At 36.1% G+C, this 24653-nt stretch overlaps 1 protein-coding gene across 8 annotated transcripts; it reads right to left on the bottom strand.

Annotated features, from left to right (window-relative positions):
- Positions 1 to 1127: 1127 nt before the first annotated feature.
- Positions 1128 to 22794, bottom strand: LOC114390670 (chromatin modification-related protein EAF1 B-like). Of its 8 annotated transcripts, none has more exons than XM_028351495.1 (24): positions 22459 to 22792; positions 20179 to 20369; positions 20014 to 20068; positions 19834 to 19931; positions 18353 to 19721; positions 18127 to 18246; positions 17707 to 17970; positions 16417 to 16608; positions 15993 to 16073; positions 15733 to 15805; positions 15130 to 15641; positions 14957 to 15010; positions 13533 to 13590; positions 13243 to 13439; positions 13093 to 13146; positions 12896 to 12976; positions 12402 to 12539; positions 12176 to 12295; positions 5221 to 5321; positions 4836 to 5045; positions 4366 to 4738; positions 2251 to 3994; positions 1687 to 1763; positions 1128 to 1519 (listed from the first exon to the last, which is right to left on the bottom strand). In XM_028351495.1, exons 2-22 carry the CDS (start codon positions 20319 to 20321, stop codon positions 2330 to 2332), a joined length of 5958 nt encoding a protein of 1985 aa, XP_028207296.1. In that variant the 5' UTR covers positions 20322 to 20369; positions 22459 to 22792; the 3' UTR covers positions 1128 to 1519; positions 1687 to 1763; positions 2251 to 2329. The 8 variants fall into 8 exon arrangements, with proteins under 8 accessions (XP_028207296.1, XP_028207295.1, XP_028207298.1 ...); XM_028351494.1 differs by having other exon boundaries at positions 1687 to 1772; XM_028351497.1 differs by lacking the exon at positions 1687 to 1763 and having other exon boundaries at positions 4366 to 4729.
- Positions 22795 to 24653: the final 1859 nt, after the last annotated feature.

Genomic DNA, 24653 nt, shown 5'->3' on the forward strand with positions numbered 1-24653 from the left:
GGCGTGTAATCGATTATAGGGCTTAAAAATGGAAACAAGATGTTAAGAAAAACAAAATAATAGGCCTGTGCATCTCACGGGTCACTATACTGGTGAGTATATTGATAAATATGTAAGGCGCCCCCTTCCCTCTTAAACATAACAAAATAACAAATATATAAAAACTACTACAAAAATCAGCCAAAACAGTGACACTAAACAAAATAGTTCATAACATTCTACTAGTTTTCTAAGTAGCATCTAACATTGAGTACAAAGTCACATGTTCATTTTTTTTATGATAGATGATCAATGGTGGATCCGGAAACTTTCCTTAATAGGAACAAAAATAATTTACAATATTTGTCTAGCTTAATTATATAATTAATTCCTTAATTATAATTAAAAAATAAATTAAATCTTTCAATTATTAAAAAATTCAATTAAATTCCTCAATTATTAAAAAACTCATTCATGTTTTAATTATTAAAAATACTACAATCATATATATTTTTTACAACGAAAATAGATATTTTCACATCTATTACCTATACAACCAATGAAACAAAATTTACATCTGTTATCTATACAACCAATGCTACTACATCTGAAGTAAAATATAAACGATGTAAAATATCTATTTATAAAATTTTTGTCAAACTAACGGAGTTGACAAAAAGGTTGTACCATTTTAAACGGTTAAAAGATCTTATTAAAATTTTTACTAATTGAGAAATCTAATTAAATTTTTAATTATAATTAAGGAACCAACCGTATAATTAAGCCTCTTGTTATAGAAGAAAAATATTACAAATATTTTCAAAAAGTACATAATATCATGGCAAGAAAATCCAAAATACCCTTACTTTTACAAATGTCATAAATATTATGAAATATTACTGCTTTTAAATAGTACTTATTTATTATAAATTTTTCATATAACATAAATATTTATTATGTGCATTACACAAACTTAAATTTAAGTTATTTTTTAAAACAAAGAAACACATGCTGATAAGTGGTAGCTAAAAAAAAGGGTTCCCCCTTAATTATGCTGACAAGCTCTTGGGACATTTTGCGTTCTTAAACCTTAAAATGGTTACAAAATGAAAATTTTCATACGTACAGATGGTAGTACCAAGATAATATAGACATCAATGGGTAGTTGGAACACCAGGAAATTTTTATTGGCTTTTGCCCATAAAAATGATTTCTATATCCCGATAATCTAGTAAAACAAAAGGCAACTGTTCCTCTACACATGAGAAGGTCAAGACAAAAGGAAAAGGAGGGAGAAAGTACAAAGGAAACAAGAGACGACCCTGTACAAAAATACCTCTATACTCGTCTCTTTTCAAAAAAGCAAAATGCGGAGGAGGGGGGGGTCAACCTTCTAAAAACAGTGGTAATATACAAGATTTGCAAACGATAAGCAATGATGCCTGCCAATATAACTTCGGTTAGTACTTCAACAGGACACGTGCAGAAACAATGAATACCTGTTTCCATATTCCACAGTCCCCATGAATAATCAGCTTATCTGCACAAAATCCCATGACAAAATCAGGTCTTTCTATTTTTTTTTCCTCATTCTGCCACAATAAATGAACAAGTACACCTAGTAAAAGAACAAGCAAAAAGCCAGATACACATACACAGGACATATTAATGAACCATGTAGAATTCATCAAATGTTAGGTTACCAACCGTAGATGAGAGTGTAAGGTGGGAAATGGGACTGTGGTTCCAACTTCCAAGGATAAGGGTCCAAACCTAGTGAATAGCTGCAGTAGCTATAGCCAATAAACAGTGGGATCCAAGGGGAAAAAATTTCAGCCAAGGGGATCCAAGCATAAGGGACTAATCCACACACTATCAATTTGAGGACAAGGTGAAACTTAGGACGGTAGCATTTTTAGATCTTTTAGTGAGAAAGTTGGTGGCCAAGATAATTTCAAGAAATAAGTCCTGAAGTCTTTCTCACTAACAGATCTAAAAATAACAATCTGCAGCTATTGTGAACAAAGTCAATATTACTGATATGAATCATTGAGGAGGAACAAAGCCAATCAATTACTGATGTGATCATTGAGGAAAAAAGCTTTCATCTAATCAGAGAACCATATATGATGAATGTGTTTGTTTCATATGCCCGTGGTGAAAAAATCACATAACCCTTCCCCATCCCCAAGAGTCAAACAAACAAATGTAATCCAATGCAATATTTGCACATATACAAGCCAAAACAGGAAAAAACAAATATAGAAATACCTGTACACTGCTGTTAAGGCATAGAAACTCCCATCCTGACAGAACAAGCGCACTTGGCTGCTCCATCAGTTAGAATGCATCATTCCACATTAGAATTAGGTGGCTGGATAAACAAACTGCTCTGCCCTGATTGTAGATGTTGCATATGTTGCTGAGGTTGATGTTGTAAAGCAAGATCTCTAGGAGAATGTTGATCTTGCTCCTGTTGCTGCTGCGACTCAGCCTGATATGGCTGCTGAGATAGGATGGGTTGTGATGACTGTTGGAGAGATTGCGACTGCTGTTGCTGCCACTGTGTATCAGAATTATGTGCCTGAGAAATCAAGCTAACTGATCTTGGCCCCAACCCTTGACTAATTGCTGGTTGCTCATTTCCAGTGGAATTTTCAACAGGAGCACTCCCCAAGGAGCTCACTTGAGTTGTTTGATTGTTCATAGTGGAATCAAATGGTGGTTCTGATACTTTCCACTGAGAAGATACAGTAGAAACACCTGGTACCACACTAGCAGAATCCACACAACCCTGAGTCATTGCACTAACCTGGGAAGCACTGTTTGCAGGCTGTTGATCAGATTGAGTTGGATCAGACTGAGACTTGCTTGATGACACAGAATGCACGAGATGGTTTTGAGGCAACATTCTCTGAACATTTATTTGAGTTTGATTAATTTTCTTAGACTGAATCTGTGGCAGCAGCTGATGGTGGTTCGAAGCAATAACAGCTGGGTGAGGAGGTGACAACAACTGACCTGATGAAACTGGTGAAACCTGTCCTTGACCACTAGTATCTGAAGAAATATGAAGTTGCTTTGATGAAGTGGTTGGTGACCCAGAATGTAGCTTCTGCTGCAACTGTGAATGGTTTGAAGAATGAGCATGACCCAAAGGCTTTGATGGTTGATTTGGGTTTAAACCAGATCCAGGATATAAATTTTGACCTTGCATCATGTGCAAGATTTGGTCCCCTTTTTCACCAGTTTGGCTTCCCGCAGGCAGAGAGAGTCCACTTTGAGAAGTATCCACAGAGAGGTTCTGATGGACCAACATATTTCCTCTTCCCATTCCCTTCAGAAGTTTTGTCTGCTGTTGAGACTGTACATCATGCCGTTGACTAGGATGTTGCCTACTAGGTTGCTGATACTGCTGCTGCGGCGGATGTCGTGGGCGTTGCTTTGCTGCTTGATTAGTCAACCCACTAGCAGTGGGATTCCTGCTGAACCCAGGCTGTATATGGTGAAGTTTTTGCTGTTGGAGCTGGGATGACATGGGAGTCAAAGGGGATGATGGCGTTAAAGGTGAAAGAGGCACTTGCTGAGGAGAATTTTGTGATTGAACCTGAGAACTGTTCTGCAATGGTAATGATGAGATGGGAAGTTGAGACTTTGCCTGGACATGTGGTATTAATGCATTTGATGCAACAAGCTGCTGCTGGTGCTGCAGGTATCGTTGCTGCAGTTGTCTTTCCTTTGCCAACCGGACAGCATATGCTTGTTGCTGTGAATTAGTGGCATGACTCGGACCTTGAAGATGAGGACGAGGATTACTGAGATGGGACTGCTGCTGGGACAGTTGGTGTGGCTGTTGGGCATGTCCTGGGTAAGGCTGAACTGGTGGTGTTGTCTGATTGCTAAAGGCAGAACTCAGCCCACAAAGAGCAGGAATACCTTGACTGTTGCCTTGGGTGACCTGCCTCTGAAGCTCTGGAACCATCATTTGTCTCTGATGTTCTGGGTTATGACCAGGCTAATGGCAATGGGGAAAATGTCATCAGTAGAAATAAAATAAGATCACTGCAAGGATGCTGAGTTGGTTGGGATACAGCCAAAACACATCTTTGATTTTGGTAAAAAATAAACCAATCTCCTAACAAAGCCTAAGTGAGACCATTGCAGTTATGAAAACAAGGATGCTGAGTTGGTTGGGAAATAAGCTTCATAGCACAAGGTGAAATACAGCCAAAACACATCTTTGATTTTGGCATTTTGCTAAGTTCTTAAAAAAAATGGTTTTTCGTTTAAATTTTCTTTCCGGAAATTTGATTATTAGCTGTTGTGGATAATACTATCCACAGAATCAATTGAATCCTAAAAAGATGGAATAAGAATACTTCTCACCCTCATCATATGTAGATTCTCATGAGGTCTTAAGATTGAGTTGCCTTGTCCAGGACCAACTCCAGAGTGCATATTTACAGGGCTTGGCATACCAACCATACTAGAGGAAAGCATGCTTCCAGAATTAAGCATTGATGGTGATGCCATTCCTTGAAACCCTGGCCTCATTGCCATGTTTTTGTTAATTCCACCCATTAAGCCCATACCATTTCCACCAGGAAGTATGCGAACACCATGATCACTTCCAGAAAGAGTCCCTGTAACTGACATACTCTGCTGAATGTTTCTTCCAGATAGCATTTGATTGTATTGTATTCTCTGTTGCTCATCCACTGATGAAGGTGAATTTCTTGGAATCCCATATCTACCACCCCTGAAACAAATGCATCAATTGATAGTATAAAAACAAATGATGTTAATGAACAAAATCTAATCACACAGCAAGAATCTTCAGCCATAAAACTGCACACCTGACAGATGCACCAGGAGATGATGACAAGTTATGGCCAAGAACCATACCAGAAGAAGACCCTGGTAGTGAAGAATTCACCCCGGATGTAGGAAGCATTGATGGTACAAAACCTTGATTCGGTAATGTCAAACCACCAGGATGAGAACTTTGATACCCAAGGGCTGGGACATCTGGATTTATTTCTTCAGCTTCACAGAGATCAAGTGGCCTTCATCCAGGATTCAAACAAAAATTAACTACTTGTGCTAAACAAACTAACCAGGTGTACCAAAATTTTAAAATTACAAGGAAAACCCAACTACAGCTAGATGAGCATAGTAGACAATGCAACAGAACCCTAAAGTTATAAAATTTCCATGTTACCCAGAAAATAAAAAACATACGTTAAAATACATCCATTCAGGTTGTTGGGGATGGTTAGGGAAAGAGCAATCACGTGTGAATTATGGACAGGCGCTAATTGTTTTGAATCCAGGTTATCAACCTGCATATAACAAGACTTTCTGTTAAGAATCGTGCCACAAACTAAAGACAAAATGGGAAGTTTTGAATTTTATATAGCTACAATTCTGCTCCATGCAGACAATATCCTACAGAAGTAAACACTAATCAGACCAATGAGCAGTAATTAGAGTGTCCCAATTCAGAAGGCCACAGAAAATCAAAGAAATTGCTCCAAAAAACAGGCACAAATAAAGTTTTGCAGTCTAATATATGTTAGAAGTATACCTAATAAATTTCAACCAATAATAGTGGTAAAAAAAGTGTGTTGCTAGCTGTTCTCATATACAAACTAAGTTAAATGTAATCTGCAATGAAAAATGATGCAATCCTACTCTGCAAGGGCATTGGATAGAAAAACTCCAAGTAGATTGGGCCAGAGATGCAAGAGAAGGCCCTAGGGTTCTTATGAGCCTTAGGGTAGATTTCGGGCCCATGGGCTAAGTACGAGCCCGCTTATCTTTGTAAATATTAGATTAAGGTTTCATTATTTTTGGGCCTTGTATTTAGGGCTCCATAATGTAGGTAGGGTACCCTAGAAATATAGGATTTTTCAGCCCTTGTATTTTAGGGCACCTAGACTAGTTTTTGTATTAGGGGTAGTTTTGTAATTTCACATGCACTAAGTGGATATTTGATGTGTGTGGTTGGAAATAAATTTAATTGAATTGGTAGAAGCCCAATCCAATTAAATTTTAGAGGGGGAGGTGAGCATTTGCTTACTACACCCCATTGCCACATCATATAGTCACACTTTGTGCATGTCCTTCATGCTTTTCATGCCTCATGACACCTAAGCACACTTAGTGGAGAATCTTGGAATTGATCTTGGATTAGTGGGCTGAACCATAACTAAAATTCACTAATCATAATTAGTGAAATTTTGGCTCCAAAGTTTGGCTCCACAAATTCAATTTCAAATTCAAGTGAAATTTGAATTTCCCTCCAATTTTGTGTGACACTTAGGCTATAAATAGAGGTCATGTGTGTGCATTTTTTTCAACTTTGATCATTTGAATATTAAACTTCAGATTTCAAAGCTCATTTAGAGCACAAAATTTCGTGCTCTTCTCTCCCTCTCCCTTCATTCATCTTCTTCTTCCTCCAAGCTCTTATCCATGGCCTCCTATGGTGGTGAGCTTCTTCTAGACTCATCTTCTTCTTGAAGTGGCGTCTCCTCTCTCTCTCTTCCTTTCTCCATTCCGCTGCCATTCATATTCCAAGAAGCAAAGGAATCCATTGATGAAGAAGATCCTAGGCCTACAAGCTCCAATGGAGCTTGCATCATGTGGTATCAAGAGCATCTTCATCTAGGTGATGTTCTTTTGCTTCCTCTATCTTTTTGTTCGGTGAATTCTCTTTAATTCCTTGTTCTTCATCTTATTCTCCATGTATATCCTCCATTGTCTTGTGGTTTGGTGCTGTTTAGAGTAGATTCAAAAAAAAATAAACCGATTAAATCTTAGATCTACACTTGTTCTTGCATTTCTATGGTTCAAAATTTGTAGATCTACTCTTGAATCTTGTTTTTGTGTTGATTTTAGGTTCTATCAATTTTCATTCATAATATTCTTGTGCTGAACCTTTAGATATAAATTTTTTTCCAAAATATTGATTAGAAAAAAAAAACACAAAAATCTAAGTGTAAATCACTTAATCCATGTTGTCTTAGAGTCATGTTTAGTCATAGTAATTGTCACATTATGTTCTAAGTTTGTGTTGAATTTTTTTTTGTTAATTGAATTCTAGATACATTTGTTCATGTATTCTTGTCATTCTTAGCCTATCTTTTGAATTTTGAGTCTAATTCATGCATGTTATTTAGTTCATAACATGTTCTAAATCAATTCCTAGAAGTAGTCTTGTTCTTGAACTTTTTTTTTTTTTGCTTTCTAAGTTTCCTACATGATGCCTATGATGAAGTTGAGTTGTGGTGCTGAGTTGTGGCTGGATTTGTGAATCAAAATAAGTCTTAAGCTCTCTTTAATTGTTTTATTCAAGATAATTGAGCATAAGCAAACACAAATTGTAACTATCCAAGCCTTAAGCAACATAAACACTACTCTTGATTTCTAGGTTGAAATCGCTGGTGCTGGCAGCTTGAACATACGAACTTGTATAAATTACTGGGAACTGGTCACTACGTTTTTTGAGCTGAAACTTTTACTGAATTTTCTAGACATCTGGACCAAAATTATAAAAAAAGAAACAAGTGATTTGGATTAAAGGAAAAAATAAGAAAAATCTCACAAGTTGGCAGAAAAATCAGTGTCCAGGAAAAAAAAAAAAAGTGAAAGGAAAGTGTACTTGTTGTTTTGGCTCAAAATTTGTTCTATAATTGGTGCCTATTTTATACCAATCCTAGTTCTGAAATTTCAATTGAAAATTATTGTGAAAACAAGTGCCAAAACTAGAGGTTTCTTGAGTCTTTTTTTTTTTTGAGTTTGTCTACTCTACTCTAGAGCCATTCTAGGTTTCTCTTTGAGTCCTAGCTTGCTTTTTGTGCTTTTCATTGCTTTAATTGTTGAATAATCCTTGGAAATTTGTCTTGTTAAAACTCTATTGGTTTAGCTTTCATTTCATTTTTTTTTTGTCTTTGGTTATTGCTTGTCTCTTTGTTTCCTTGCTTGTGAGTTGCCATATAGGGAATTGGAAAAGAGGATTGGTGCCATATCTTGAAGAATTTGAGTCAAGAAGCAAGGGGCCAACCACCTTAAGAGCTATTGGACTAAGAAGCACTCCAAATTGAGTGAAACACTAAAGAGAGAATAGCCACCACAATTGAGGACTTTTTTCTTTGTAATTTTGTAATTGGCAATTTGCTTTGCTTTCAAATTTTGTAACAAAAAGGCCTTTCATTGGAAGTAAGTTGGGAGCCTCCGCTAGGTCACCCTACTTCCATTTGTGTGTAATAATTTTAGGCAATTTCCCCTTAGGATAGTGAGTGTTTTTTTGGGAACCTTAAATGAGGTCATCCAAACACTCTTAGGATCCGCCTAGTTTGCATTTCTTGCACTTTAATTTCTTGCTTATTTTCATAGCTTATTTCCTTTACCCTCCATTGTCAAACTGCCTAGATAGCTTGCCTTTTACTAATTAGTTTTTACCTTATCTTTCACACCTCTTTTAGTGTTTATTTTGGCTAGTTTCAACCATAGTTTATTTTACCTTTTGTTTTCAAACCCCCAACAAGAAAGAACCATAACTTAGGAACCAACATGAGTCTTCATTCTTCATCTAGTGTTAATGGTGAGGGTTCTACTCCTAAGGACCCCTTGTATAAGATATTAGATGAGTTGAGATCCCTTAAGTTGTGGAAAGAAAAACAAGAGAGAAAAGAAAAAGGTAAAAAAAAAGTGGAAGAAATAAGTCAAGATGAAAGAAAGAAAATAAGAGAGGAAGAAAGAAGAAAAATAATGAAAGAAATGAAAAGAGAAAAACATGTCTCCTATAGTAGTCATAACTCTTGCAAGAGCCTAAGTGAAGAACTTCGTGACTATTATGAAGGAAGGCATAGGTCACATCTTAGACCTCACTTCCATAGGAGAGAAAATGAAAGAAAGCCTCAAGAGGTTAACATTAAACTCCCATACTTCCATGGGAAGGACAATGTAGAGGCCAATTTAGATTGGGAAATAAGGGTAGAGCAACAACTTAAAAGGAAGTCTACTTCAAAATCTTATGGCTCTCACTCTTATCCAAAGAAAGACCAAGGTCAAGGAATCTTAGGGGTGAGACCTTCTAAGCCCAAAGATGATAAGGGGAAGACAATAGAAAAGCAACCCCTTAAGGCTAGTATGCAAGAGAAGACTAGCTCCATGAAGTGCTTTAAATGTCTTGGAAGAGGACACATTACTTCTCAATGCCCCACCAAGAAAACCATGATTATGAGGGGCCAAGACATTTATAGTAGCCAAGATGAGGCTACTACTTCACCTTCCTCTAGTAAAAGTGAAGAAGCAAAATGGGAAGAATCTAGTGAAGAGATCTACCCCCAAGAAGAAGGACAACCTTTAATGGTTAAGGAGGAGTGTAAGGAGGTAAGTGTCTCCTCCAAGAGGTTAGCTAAGAAGGAAAGACATTTTGAAATAAAGACAAATATTAAAGAAATTTCCCTTCTTAGACAACCTCCACATTTTCTCCTTTGTAAAAAGACACTTGTTAGCATTGCCACATCTCTTAGGCTTGAGTTTATTCCTCAAGTAAAGGAGTTGTTGGATGAGGGTTTGGTTCGCAAGAGATTAAATCCTTGTGCTTGGTTGGTGCCCAAAATAGGTATTATTAGGCACCAAATCCCTAAAATAGGTGGTGTGATGAATGCTTTGGGTGGTGCAACACTCTTTTGTAAAATTACTCATGCACCCAACATCTTCATGATTTGTGTACATAGGGACTCATTAGGTAGGTTTGTTCTTATTTTTAGTTTCAATACAAACTTAGGCACTCATATGGGACACCTTAGGTTTGTCATACTTTTTGGTAGGAATAATCAACATGAAAATACAGAAAAAGGTATGTTCTATTGCTTTACTTTTCTTAATTTTTTAAATTGTGATCAAAGGGTTCCCATGAACCCTAAGAGAATAAAGGTCATTCCTGAGTGGCCCGCTCCACCAAGTGTAAGAAAAATTTGGGGCTTCCAAGACTTAACAAACTTTTACAAAAGGTTTGCCCCATATTTTTCTATACTTGTAGCACCACTCATTGAGTTGGTGAGGAACCATGTTTCTTCATGGGAAGATGCCCAGGAAATGAGTTTTCAGACCTTACCTTACTTCAACATACTAAACACCACTAATACATATGTTTTTGTTCTTTTTACAGGTGTTAAGGGAAGGAGCCCAGAGTATCAAGAACCTCAGGATTTGAGGTCAAATCCTTTTCAAGGGGGAGGGAATGATGCAATCCTACTCTGCAAGGGCATTGGATAGAAAAACTCCAAGTAGATTGGGCCAGAGATGCAAGAGAAGGCCCTAGGGTTCTTATGAGCCTTAGGGTAGATTTCGGGCCCATGGGCTAAGTACGAGCCCGCTTATCTTTGTAAATATTAGATTAAGGTTTCATTATTTTTGGGCCTTGTATTTAGGGCTCCATAATGTAGGTAGGGTACCCTAGAAATATAGGATTTTTCAGCCCTTGTATTTTAGGGCACCTAGACTAGTTTTTGTATTAGGGGTAGTTTTGTAATTTCACATGCACTAAGTGGATATTTGATGTGTGTGGTTGGAAATAAATTTAATTGAATTGGTAGAAGCCCAATCCAATTAAATTTTAGAGGGGGAGGTGAGCATTTGCTTACTACACCCCATTGCCACATCATATAGTCACACTTTGTGCATGTCCTTCATGCTTTTCATGCCTCATGACACCTAAGCACACTTAGTGGAGAATCTTGGAATTGATCTTGGATTAGTGGGCTGAACCATAACTAAAATTCACTAATCATAATTAGTGAAATTTTGGCTCCAAAGTTTGGCTCCACAAATTCAATTTCAAATTCAAGTGAAATTTGAATTTCCCTCCAATTTTGTGTGACACTTAGGCTATAAATAGAGGTCATGTGTGTGCATTTTTTTCAACTTTGATCATTTGAATATTAAACTTCAGATTTCAAAGCTCATTTAGAGCACAAAATTTCGTGCTCTTCTCTCCCTCTCCCTTCATTCATCTTCTTCTTCCTCCAAGCTCTTATCCATGGCCTCCTATGGTGGTGAGCTTCTTCTAGACTCATCTTCTTCTTGAAGTGGCGTCTCCTCTCTCTCTCTTCCTTTCTCCATTCCGCTGCCATTCATATTCCAAGAAGCAAAGGAATCCATTGATGAAGAAGATCCTAGGCCTACAAGCTCCAATGGAGCTTGCATCAAAAAATTTAACAAATTACTCAAATGATGTACATCTTTGATCTATTTTGTTTTTTCAATCATAACCTCATTAAAAAAGTTGACAATTAATATTATTGATCTTATGAAAAACAATACACATATTATCAACAAAATATTATTTATGGTGAATTAGTTACAATGAACTATAAATTGATACAAATTTTATATTATTTTCATCTATACTAATAATAAAGGGAATACCCACATTTGGCTTACGCAATTTATAAGACAATTTTATCCTATAACTACTCTTTAAACCATCCATTACTCTCTTTTTAACTACATTGACCACCCCACTATCATTAATATCAGTTTCTTTCCTCTCAATAGATAAATAATATAATATATTTTTACATTGTTAACCTCCTTCCTTTCTCTCTCCCTCTTTTATTTTATCTTCATTTAAAATAATATAGAGACGTGGATTTCTCCTAGTATTCATATAAACCAATACGTCTAGTTTATGTATAATCAATTTACCCACTAATGGGGAAGCAATCATAGGAGTTGTTTCCTAAGTTGATTAGGGGAAGGATTCAAACTCCAAACATTAAGGTTTTCTCATAGATGATAACAGTTATGTCATACAGTTGGCTCTTAAACTGATATTCATAGTCATATCACTACATGCAATGCAAATGATGCAATTCTTGTTGAAGTTGGACTAAGCCGCTAACTAAATTTAATTCTGCATTAATAGCCACTAACTAATCATCTAATTTAAGCACCGACACTAGTGATTAACAAGGTTATCAAATCAAGATTCAAATCATAAATCAAAAGGCCTATTTTCCAAATAATGAATTTAACTGTACAGTTAATCCTAAGATTGATGTCCAATAATTAAAATAATATGTGTGTGTGTGTGTACACATGCAGGTAACAAAGTCAAATGCCAATTTTAATGTCACTGCATCTTAGAATCTATCCTGATATAAATGCTTTGGATTCAAACCTGATTCTGAGGGTAATGCTGCTTCTGCCCAATCTTTATAATTTTCTCAAAATGAGACTTCAGTGTATCCTCCTCCAATGGCCCCTGCAAACGTTGAAACAACTGCCTTGCACTACCCTGCTAAAGATATGAAAGATTTACCCAATTAAAGCTGCAAAATGTATGTCAAACACGAGGTTTCAACAATGCATCCAAATATACTAAAAATGAAAAACAAATTACATGCCTTAGGAATTCCAGGTAATGTAGAAGGATAAGAATGTGAAGACCCTGAATCTTCAGCACTATCTGCACCATCCCCGGTAGTTCTATCCATTAAATTTTTATGACGCTCCTTGCATTCTTTTGGTTTCCGAAAGACGCACTGGAAATATTATAAAATGTCATTATCGGAAAAAATCTAATTAAATCCTAATTAAACTACCAAATTACAAATTAACTATAAATTTTAGCATTTAAAGCTTCATAATGAACACTGCATCAGAGCTTCAAAATATATGACAAATGTAATCAGTTAACCCTAAATACTCCCAATTACTGAATTTTTGTTTATAGAAGTTACATGGATACCCATCCTTTGAAGCAGGAGGTGCAATTGGTAGGTGTCAATAATAATATCTTTTTAAGAAGAATGATTTTCAGTAATGGTCTAATGAAATGTCACAGGTCCAGCAACTATGACACTGTCTTCTAAAACTATCCATATTAGCACATCAGTACCTTAATTTGAAGAGCACTATTGATAGCATCACTTATGAGCTCCCAGTTTGGACCCATATCATGCACCAGGACCACAAGAGCCTGCAACAGGCAGGAGAATAATGGTAAGTCTTTTACACAATTGATAGATATTAAAGTGTAAAATATTTATTAAAAAATAACACAAAAAATGATAAAGCAAATGAATTCCAAACAACCTGATCTTCAAATAGTGACCAAGGACTTCCAGAACCAGGCTGTCCAGCTGAAATCTAATAGGAAAAAATGAAAATAAATAAGAGAATTAGCAAAATCACAGAAAGAAAATTTGCTAGCATATGAGCATCTAACTTCACATCAAAATTTACCTTCAGAGCTTTAGCTTTCCGGCCCCTGTCTCGCCCACTAATGATCTTAATAAATTTATTAGGATTTGACATGTTACTCATTTGTGACGCAACTGGGGAAGGAATAGAATTAGTCATGGACACAATATTGTCCAAAGGATTATCAAGTGACTGCCTCATTATCTTTGGTTTCTTAGAATTGGGTTGCCCACAGAAACCTTCAAAACATGATAATTGAACTAATAATTCATGAACTAATTGTAAGTAAAAGAAGTTTCTAGAATCTATTATAAAATTACAAGTAGTTTTACCACTACTTCCATTAGATTCAAAGTGATGACTTTCCCCTCTCTTCTTGGACTGATCCCTCTGCATTGAGAACCCCCAACAGAATGATTAATTAGAAAATAATATTCATAAACAGTGTATACAGTAAATTTAAAAATACCCATAGGAAGTTGGGGGTTTGGGTAGCAATTCAAGTTTCAAATTGTTATAACAACTTTCTGATGTTCCAAAGAAGCAAAAATACAGACAGACACAGACAACCTTCTGACATGCCAAAAAGAGATATGAAAAGTAGTGTCTTCTATGTGACTGAACTTAGTAGGCATCAGATTTACCTAAAACTAGAGTAGCACCTATGCAACAAGCACGGGCAAAAAACTGCAAAGTTGTAAAGACAAATTACTAGGTTGCTTGCATGGAATTCTTAAACAATGTTGTCTTCCCACCCACTCCGGAAGATAAAAGAGTAGTCCTTAAAAGACTAAAAAATGTAACGATTTTTTTTTTCATTTTCCTCGTATTTCAAACAACACTCACTTAAAAAACTAGTCCACATAATATCAAATAGAGATCTTTTAGAATGTGGGTTTAGGCCTAACTCAACCCCAAAAGCTAACTCATAGGGTGAAGGTTATATACTCTATCTTGGCACTATCTCTAGCCGATGTTGGACTTAGGTTTTTCCCAATACATCCCCTCACGCCCAGCACTTTTGGGCTTGGTGCATGGATAACATGGTGGGAGGCCCTTTAATGGATCTAAGATAGGCTCTAATACCATCTTAGAATGTTGGTTTAGGCCTAACTCAACCTTAAAAGCTAGCTCATGAGGTAAGGGTTGTCCCCCACTTATATATTCTATCTTAGCCTTATCTCTAGTCAATGTGGGACTTGGATTTTTTCCCGATAAGATCTTAAATGCAACCCCATGTGGTGAAAGAGATGGACTTGAAAATGCACTAATACCAGCATTTCACTTCAATACACCAGAGCACAACATAAAGTGAACAGTGCTCAAGTTTAGCTTCATTATCTTTCCAAAACTTTGAAACACATTGGAAGAAACATCCTAACATTAACAGAAGCCCATACTCATCAAAAACTCCAAACAAATTGCTCTTTATGAATTCAAGGTAATGCAAAAACTAAATGGGAACATGTTCCTTAGTGCTGCAAGACATTACCTGTTCCAGGGAAACATGTAGCAGTTGCAATGACAAGTAATAACAGGATCAGAATCCCATTATTCTTAATTAAAAGCATACCTATCCAAATTACCTGCTGCCAAACTGTAGTATCTAAAAGAAAAACTCAGTATTTACTTAGCATCTTCAGGAGACCTAATTTGTAAAGATCCTACTCTCCCCCACCCACCCCCCCCCCCCCCTCCTCCTCCCTTTTTTGAACCGCTACAGCTGAAAGAGGAAATTTCACTGAAAAAAGGTTACCTGTTCATTTAGAACAACAGAGTCCAACTGCCATCCCTGATCATATGTAGTACCCTGCAGAATAAAAGCAAATACAGCTGAAATATACATTCTGAAGTAAATAAAAAAAAAGTACCATCACATGTTCAAAAATAAGCATGGCTTAAGTTATATAAATACAAATTCATTATTACCAGAGTCTTTGCCTTCTTCTTCTTCTTTGTTTTAACAAATGTTTCTGCACAGTCATGAGATAACTGTTTTTCATAATCTGCAACTGACTCAACTTCAGTACTTTTCTGGATCAGGGGTCCAACATGTAAAGTACTCTGGTCATCATGAAAGGAATTGGTATCACCACTTGAAGCATCCGCCTTAGCTTGAGCCTGTACAGTCCCAATGTTGACAGTGAAAGGACTTACAACTCTATGCCTAGTAGCAGTGCGCATGCGCTTTGTTGGTATTGACCCAACATTTAAACTAGCAGGTCTTTTTTCAAACAGCATGGATGGTTGATTTCCAGTTGCATAGTGTACATAAGGAAAATCAGCACCAGCATCACCAAATCTAGGAGTGTAAGCCTTCAAATTTTTATGTTTCTTCTGCGCAGATTTTGATGATCTGTTGCCCTCGTAGACACTGGGCAAGTAATAAGTTCTGGTTTCTCCTTCTTCCTCATCATATGCATTCTCTTGAGACCCAAACTCTATTTCAATCAATAAAAAGAAATAATGACAGGTTCCAGAGCAACCAACAATAGACTAAAAATTCCAAACAATGCAAGTAGTCAATAGTACCTGCTGCAGTATCATACACAGATGTTGCAACTTCCTCTTGAATGCTACTCCCAGTTTTCTGAAAAAATATATTCTATTGTTTCAATAAGTTAAATTAAAAAAATAATATGTTTACATAAATATTTAAACTAATAAGATAAAAACATTATTCCGGAAACAGCTTTGCCATCCAGGAGGGAATAAAACATAGTAACCAAGCATTTGTTTCTTTTTTTTTCCTGGTAAACAAAGTAGCTGTGTAACTTTGATCATAAATTTACCTCGAACTGTAGGAAATGAGATTCGATAGCTTTTCTATATGTTTCCATTGCAGTAGGAGGAACTTCATAAAAAAGATTTTCCTATAAATTTAAATGACATGAGAAATAGTTATTTGCTTACAACAATAATGCAACAAACAACAACAACAAAAGCCTTATCCCACTAGTTGAGATTTTCTTACATTGATAATAACAAAATAATAACAAAAGTACTCCACAAAAATATCTATTAAATCACAAGTTAGATTAAAAAGTCACATCCAGTGGAGTTCAAAATGAATATTGCATTTGGCTATAACATGTTGAGGGCAAATGAACATGTGATGTGACATAATCACATACATAGGCCACACACAGACACAGTTACACAGCTAACATCAAAATAAAAATTTTAACCAGAATTATAAGGTAACTTGTCACATACTTCATTAAGATGCTCATCCCATGACATATCTACAGTGCTTGAGTCAAATATCTTTTCAGGTGTTGTTGGTGCTTCTGCTTGAGAGGAAATTCCATGAGATCTATTAGCCTTTAAAAATCTCAAAGCATATGCATGCACTTTAAGTGCTGCATGTTTTTCAGGATTTTGTCCCTCCAAAAATTTGCTTGTCTCCTGACCAAAACAATCAACATTTAAGTATCAATAACAAATAACTCAATAAGTAAATCAGGATGTAGCAACTAGTTAAGAAAGAAAAAATTAAGCATCCCAAATCCCCCAGATAAAAAAAAATGCTCTCTGATGCATCTAATCCAATTAGTGAGTAAAAGACAGGCAGCCATCCTAAAAATGAGTATATATCAACATCAACAACAAACAATAGCCAAACAAAAGAAAAGAAGTGGTAATTAAAAACAACATATTTTGTCTAGATAATTAGTAGTTTTTAAACTACAATTTCAAACAAGGCTTAAAATCCAGAAGTCATCTCCAAATGTAAATCAGAAGATAAAATGCATTATGAAATTTACTATTTTCAACTTACGGTTTGCATAAATTTTATGCTACCTAATTTCATCAAGCATAATAAAGTGTAACCATTATCAACTTGTGAAAATTAATTTATTTCCAATGTTAATTCATGAAAGAAATCAACATAAAGCCAAAACTCAAATAACTACACCACCTAAATTTATTTTAACAAACAATCTCTAGTCACTATAATCAAGCATAACCACCCAACCAGCTCTAAGGATGTTGTGGATCCACTCTAGTATGATTTCATTTTGAAGTAAACCATATTTTTCAGTTTATAAATTTAATAAACTAAACCAATTGCTCTTAATTTATTTTGGTTTAAAGATTATCAATAGTGTATCAGATAATACTAATGTATTATTACTCCTTAATACATTCAAAAGCTGTTATTCATTAGCAATAATAAAGTAAAATAACAGCACTCAAAAAAATACTAGTACGAAGTCTTCTCACAAACTCCAATGGCAACCAACAGCAATGTTTTAATAAGTAACGAAATCAAAAGGCAAAAGGCAAAAGACCAAAAGCAAATAAAAAAGTCAGAAAATTATAAGTCTCATGAGCATAAGTCTAGTCCCATAAAAATCTAACAAAATGTATGCATGCACTCATTGAACCAATTCAAAAAGAAAATTCATATAACTACAAAAATCTAGCAATACAATGATCAAATTCAAACAGCACTGTTTCTTTTGTGGATAGAGCGAAAAGGACAGAGAAAATAATCAGCACCATATTGCTATTTCTTCTTTGATCCCTCAAAGCTTCATTTGCATCAACTTTCCCAGATTCAACACAACCAACAATGCAGTTAATACCAAGATCATTGTCTAGAAGCAGCTTAGCTGAATGCCAAAACTGCATGACAGCCTTTGCTATCCTGTGAGACAAAATTTTTGTCTCTAATTGTCTGTTCAGTTTTTCAAATCTTGAGCGACAAGTAAAAGCTGTTTGATGGCCCAATTGTGCAGCAGCAGCTATCTTCCAAAGGCGCTCCTACAAATGCATTTTTTTTGGAGAAAAAGAAACATTTCAAGAATAATCATATATAAATTTAAGAATGATTATTATTTTGCTAGTTTCTAAATGGAAAAGATTGCCACAGAAAGTATGAGGGAGCACAACATCACTAGTGAGTATAAAAAATTAAACCTGAGCAAAATCATTTGCTAGCCATGCCATTTCCTCTAGAACAAAACCCCAGTGTGACTTTCTGTGGTTCTGTGTGGATAAGGAGTGAAGAGATAATTCTGCAATTCTCTTCCGCTTGGCCTGTTTAGTGCATTATATCAGACCTTTAAAATTTATTGCCCAAACAACCAAATTTAACCAAAAAGTATAAACAGAAATCCATGGAAATGGAACCAGAAATAGAAACCTCTATAATTTTAGCCTCTTCCAAAATTGAATCTTCATGAGCCTTGTCTGCTAACTTCATATTGTGCATAGGACATGGTTGATCATCAGAGGCGGCGCTTGTACCCTTTACATCTGGAGCAGTCTTAGGAGGTTCTGAAAGTGACACATCCACAGGAACCTGATGTCTTTCACAGCTGTTTTCCTTGACAAAATTGGACTGATCCACTAAGATGGTATCTTTATCAACTTTTGATATGTTACTGTCATTATGAGGTACTCCTTTGACATTTGACATGCAAGAACTCTTAATATGGACATCTTCCTCAGCTTTGACAATATTACCACAACCAGAATGATTTTGATAACCAGCATCATGCTCATTGCTAACAGTAGCACCATTTGCATTTTTGGTCTTATGCCTATCTTTCACAACTTTGCAGCCAGCGAAGTTCAGTTTATTCTCTAATGCAAATGTTTGTTCCATGGTATTTCCATTAGCATCAACATTCTTTGTATTAGTACACATATCACTATCAATATTTACATCTCTAACTAAGCTAGTTTTTGTGCACGAGGACTCTAAATTGAAATTCTTGCCTAATGTAGCAATGCTATTTTGGCCTTCATTTAGTACACTTTTCCTGTCTACTTCTACATTGCCAAACCCATTTGGCTGACAATAAGGCCCATTTTCAGGTTTTGTAGTAGGTACATGAGGTGGAGGCTCATGATTGACAACAGCTACTGGCTCCCTTAATTCAACTATGTTATCTTCTCCAGAAGCCATGAGAACTGGGTCTTGAACAGTATTATCTTCAGAAGGTAGAGTTCCATGATTTTCTTTTAAGTTTCTATTCACCGTAATATCCAATTTGTCTTCGGGAACACTAGCATTGCCACTAGTGGATTGATGATCTCGGATCCCAACCAATTCATTATTCAGAGTATTATTAGTAGTCAAATATTTGGGGCCAACATCACCATTTAAACAGGAAGGCTTTGGCTTAGATACAGTTGACAAATTAAGGTTCTTTTGGCTATTTGTTTCAGACGTTAACCCCTTCACTTCCCTTGAAGCTCCCCGAGGACCATGACCTGATCTAGATCGGTTCCTTCGTGCATATGGCCGGAAAATAGCAGAATCTTCAGTCTCCTTAGCATTTTGACTCCCATCAATTTGGGAAGACTGTTCTGACAGAGCAATATTATTCCTTCTGTTTGAATGCAAGCACCTCCTTTCAGTTTCAGGCAACTCATTCTCACCATCAAAAAGTAGGAGATTATCAGCAGTATTAGGCTCACTGGCCAAAGGAGCCCCGGGTCTAGCACTACTGTCAACAGAGTCACCATGAGGGGAGGCAGTCAATGCAAAACTACCTTTTGCTTCACTGAGATCACAATAGGAAAGTGACAGGAGAAAGAAGCAACGAAGCATTAAAAAAATTAATACACAAAAGATACACATATATGCATGGGAAAAACTAGATAAGAATAGTCAACCTGGTCACAAACTGCTCATGAAGCTGATCAGTGAGTGAAGTAGACTGAACACTAACTGAAGCAGCATTCCCAGACTTAAAGTCCAGAGGATTCCCACCCTGCACTTACAAAGTACAGGTGACCATCATTTACATCAAAGTATTGTGAGATATGAAATGCAAAAGATCAAAACTTTCATACTTTTTCAAGAAATTCAAGCTCTCTTCTTCTTTCTTCACGAACATCATACTCCTCTCTGATATTGACATGCACTAGTTATTCTTTATGAATAAGAATGGAATGGATTGGCAGTAAAAAAACGTAATCAAACGCAAAATGCAACCACATGAAGGGTTTTCCCGTCACCTGAGCTCTGCTTGCGCCTTCTCAATTGCTGCTCTGCGCGGAGAGATCTTCAAACCTATACCAATTCCACCGTCAACAACTCCACCCATAGAATCAACCTCAGCATTTACAAGGAGAGCAGATCCTGATTTATATCCATTCATTCCCAACCTTTAATATCTTAAAGCTTCACTTCCCATCTTTTAAAGAGTCTGCCAAATTTGTGAAGTGAAGAGGGTAAAAAAAGGCATAAATCAAATGATAAAGCAATTGTAGCAACACAAAAAAAAAAAAAAAAAAGTTTTCAGGACATACAAAATAATATCTCTAAGAATTTGGTTTTTATCCAATGACACATATCCATGTGGCCAACCTCACCTAGTGGGATAAGGGTATTGTAGTATCGAGACACAACTTCCCATCAATCAAACATTAGAATGTTATTATGTAAACACCATGGTCATGGATTAGTGGTACAAAATGGAATAGAATAGATCAGAATATAATGATAGAGATGGATTGGAATGGAATGGATAAAAATGTCAATCCATTGTTTGGAAAAATGCCAAAATGGAATGAGTTATGGCTTTTTAAGTCCCACATTATCCTTATTTAAATATATTATCCCTATGAGGTTGTTGATTAGGTTATAATTCGCATAGATAAAATGGTTATTTTATAATTCAAAAGTTTTGTTCCACCAAGTGCACCCCAAATTTGCGGGAGATAATTGGGGTTAAACAATGAAATGGACTGGATCATGCTCCATCTTCTTCCATTATGTTCCATTCCTATTTTTACAAACCAAACAATGGAACAGCTTCCCTTTCCACTCCATGCCTCTCCACTCCACCCTCTACCACCTATCCAAACATAGCCTATATATGACAAATGACAGAAAAACGCAAAGTAGTTAATGCACATCTCCCCGAGATCTTTGGACTTGGAGGATCATTTATAAAGGATCAAAATCCTTGATATCTTCTCCCAATCTGTTATCAAGAGATAGAATCCCCCTAAATCCCATATGACACTATCTTACTTGTTAACCAAGCATCTCATTCTCCCCACTATAATGAGGGACTAAGCCCTCTGGTAATGGATCTAATGTAATACAAAAGCCTCCTAGAGCACGTACTAAGTTGAGTGTTGGAGTCTCTTTACAAGTACACCCACTACCACCCACAACCACTGTACTTGGAGCCTCAGGAAACCATCACCAGTCTTGAAGGAAAACAAATAAGCAAGAAAGGCACTCCATAAAAAGTTTGAAATATGTGACCTGCTTTCCAGCAAGGTTTAATTCGCTATCTAACAGGTTCGTACCTATTAGAAAGTGGACTGAACTCTATCCAAAGAATAACTATTAAGTTAGGATGTCAGAAAGACCACCTACCAAACAATGGCTGCTAGTTGCAAGGTTCTTTATTGGCTATAGGTAAAAGGGGGAAGGTTGTAGAATATAGAATGTGCAAATGGGGAAGACATAGGTTTTGGCATGTTCATATTTTGAATTCTGAAATAAGTGGTTTTTTTTTTTGCTCAGCAAAAATAGATATATTTATATATATGAGGAGTACCACTGGTACTAAAAGTACATGATGAGGATTAGGTAGACAGCTGGTTCCTTTGGTAGACAGCTGAATGAAATTAAAGATCAAGATGATCGCGGATAAGGAGAGTATATAATTTATTTAAAGGTAAGCGCAACATATACAGTCATATATGCTACAGGAACATCCAAAATATCATCCAAGATGAAGGGGTGAAGGCACCTCAGTTTAAACTGTTCAAACGGGAAAGCAAATGCAAAACCAGACAAAGGTTGCAGACTCATCAAAGATGCCAACTAATAGCAACAAGCAAAATAGTCTGGTAGTTTACAATTAAGTATTAGTAGTCACTAATAAATGCACATATTGAGAAACTTCTGCATGCATGAATCACTTGCCACCAATGATTTTCTTCCTTTCAAATTTCAAACCAAACATATAAGCTTCAAATTTCAAACCATTCACTTCAAAGATACGCATTCCATTTAATTTCCCAAAAGGGGGACAAATTCCCCTGCATTTAATACCACATTAATGCCAAATACCCATAAACAGACAAACCCAAATGCACTTCCAACACAATGCATGACACAGTCGCAACGAGACAACAATCAACCACAATTCGCCCAACAGAATTAAGCCCTAACAGCACCCATTTCCACGAATTCCCCTAATTTGCATGATCCTAGGGTTTCCACGGGAACGCACGAAAATGCCAAAACCACAACAATTGATGCAATAAAAGCACCTGAATCCACAAAAGGGTGGCGTAATTGGGAGCCAAGGCACAACGTGAGAGCCCCAAGAGGCCGTTTCAGCGCTTTCTCTCTCCTAGGGTTTTGGAAAAGGGGCACCACTTCGATCACGATTTGCCCATGGAAACCAACATGTAGCAGCAAATGTCAGCCATGGAAGCAATATCGGAGAATCAAACGTCGCCAATTTGGGTAATCGTGATGGTGATTTTGTTCCTCTCTAATTCGTTTCGTCCGCTATATTTTGCACGTTCGTTGTTCTTCTTGCGCGTGTGGGTGGCGAGGGACTATGCGAGTTGTTGTGGGCTGGGCACGAAGACGACGACGTATACGGGGGATTTCACAAATTTTTTTTGGATCTCCAATATGGGCTTTTTCTTATTGATTATTTTAACAATTAACATTGTTTTTATGTCCAATTTGGGCTTTTTATTGATTATTTTAAGGCAACTACGAATCCATAATATGTAATCATACGGATTGCGAATTTGGTACCAAATTGGTAATCTATTTACATATTGTCAATCCATAAAGTCATTATTGGATTCGCAATCCATATAATTCATACGGATTAAAAATCTATATTTTTATTTACAGGAGTACTTTCAAAATTTACAAAAATTTGCTAGTGCACAAGAAAAATGTTGGGTGCATGAAATAATTCTCTTATTTTAATTTCATTTGGTTTTCAAGTGACATTTCATTGACCTAGGCAAAATTACTTATTTCTAGTAAGAAGGCAAATAGGTTATTTATGTTATCATAACGCCTAAAGTTTAGGTTAGTAAGAGTTTTCTTAATAAAAAGGTAGCAAGAGTTATTTAATTTAATAAGTTTGGAATAGTTTAAAATATCTTATAGATTTATAGGTAGACTAACTTACCAAATAAGGTTCAACATAATTGGTAAATGACTAAATTCTTTAAATACGTTGACATGAGTTTAATTCACCGATTATGTATATGAAGAAGACTTTGTTGGAAGAGACAAAATCCATTTCGATGATCTCTTTGTCTCCTCAATGGTTATTCTTACGCCTTCTAGTTATGGACATACCTAGCTTTCAAAAAAAATTGACTTTGTACATAATAGTAGTAAATTGAGAAATTGATTTTAATTTAGGAAATTCATTGGATTAATGTTTGCAAATTAACTTATTTTGGCTAGTGTTTACAAAATAAAGAAATTTATTTTGTGAAAATTTAGTGTGAGCATCTTCACGCATGTATTAAAACAAATGTATTAATCTGGCATTGCCAAGGTATTCATGTCTTTCAAATAATATCCACTCGGAATGTGATTGGCTTCCTTCCCATTCTCATTTTTTTTTCCGTCCATAAAGTTTAAACCTAAGATAATACTTAAAGGGATCAAGTTCAATTTCACTCGTAAATAAATTATTAAATACCAAATGACCTATTTAGTTTTTTATCTTTTTTTTTATTATTCAATTTGGTCCTTTATGTTTTAAAAAGGGACCAAAATAGTCCTTCTGTGAGTGCAAACACCATTAATGAAATAAAGGTATTAGCAGCTAAAGGCTACCACTAAATGTAAGGTTTTTTTTTCCTTCATCTTCATCCTCCTCTTCTCCCTTCTCCTTCTTCATTCCTCATCTTCCGAAACCTTGAAACCCATCATACCCACACTTAGCAACCATGAAAACTTATGTCTCCCTCAAAAACCCTCTCCCAATGAAACAAACCCTTCATCATACGTAGCCCCGCTCACCCCACATGTCATCATGCATTGCAACATCATCCCCTCCATTGAGCTAGAATCCTAGGTCTAGATCTGCCAACCATTGTTACAACACCATCATAATTGACCACAAAGTGTTCTACCCCACCAACTTTCGTCACCATGTTGTTGACATCACCGCTAGAAAAACGTCCCCATCATCGTTGGCAACCCCAATAGATTTTGTGTTTGGATTTCTTGTGGGTTTTAGGCCTAATTTTGGGTTTAGATTTGTTTTGGGTATTATATCAAATTTTGGGTTTGAATTTGTCGTGAATTTTATATCTAATTTTGAGTTTTGTGTTATGTGGCCTTCAATTGTTCGCAGATTTGTGATTGGAATTTTTGGTGTGATGAATTGTGAGGTTGTTTTGGGAATTGAGGATTTTGTGTTTTAGTTAGGTTGGGTGTTGTGGATGCATTGTATTTTGTGGAAATTGGAAATGGT

Source organism: Glycine soja, chromosome 16 (genome assembly GCF_004193775.1).
Source record: "Glycine soja cultivar W05 chromosome 16, ASM419377v2, whole genome shotgun sequence".
NCBI lineage: Eukaryota > Viridiplantae > Streptophyta > Magnoliopsida > Fabales > Fabaceae > Glycine > Glycine soja.